The sequence below is a fragment of the Pterocles gutturalis genome, unplaced genomic scaffold, assembly GCF_000699245.1.
Source record: "Pterocles gutturalis isolate BGI_N339 unplaced genomic scaffold, ASM69924v1 C11446299, whole genome shotgun sequence".
Taxonomy (NCBI): domain Eukaryota; kingdom Metazoa; phylum Chordata; class Aves; order Pterocliformes; family Pteroclidae; genus Pterocles; species Pterocles gutturalis.
Genome location: NW_010151837.1, coordinates 1 through 377, shown reverse-complemented (window position 1 = coordinate 377; position 377 = coordinate 1). Strand labels below are relative to the sequence as shown.

General features: G+C 60.2%; 1 protein-coding gene across 1 annotated transcript; it reads right to left on the bottom strand.

The window, feature by feature from the left end:
* Nucleotides 1-3: 3 nt before the first annotated feature.
* On the bottom strand, nucleotides 4-366 carry LOC104471018 (tubulin beta chain-like; the record flags this gene model as incomplete). Its single annotated transcript, XM_010086194.1, has 1 exon — nucleotides 4-366. A coding segment is annotated over one exon (363 nt), but the record flags the coding sequence as incomplete, so codon positions are not given.
* Between the last annotated feature and the right edge of the window lie 11 nt (nucleotides 367-377).

Below are 377 nucleotides of genomic sequence, written 5' to 3'. Positions count from 1 at the left end.
CTTCAGGGTGCGGAAGCAAATGTCATACAGGGCCTCGTTGTCAATGCAGTAGGTCTCATCCGTGTTCTCCACCAGCTGGTGCACAGAGAGGGTGGCGTTGTAGGGCTCCACCACTGTGTCCGACACCTTGGGGGAGGGCATGACGCTGAAGGTGTTCATGATGCGGTCGGGGTACTCCTCCCGGATCTTGCTGATGAGGAGGGTGCCCATCCCAGAGCCCGTGCCTCCACCCAACGAGTGGGTCAACTGGAAGCCCTGGAGGCAGTCACAGCTCTCCGACTCCTTCCTCACCACATCCAGGACAGAGTCCACCAGCTCAGCACCTTCCGTGTAGTGCCCTTTGGCCCAGTTGTTGCCAGCCCCACTCTGACCTGGAG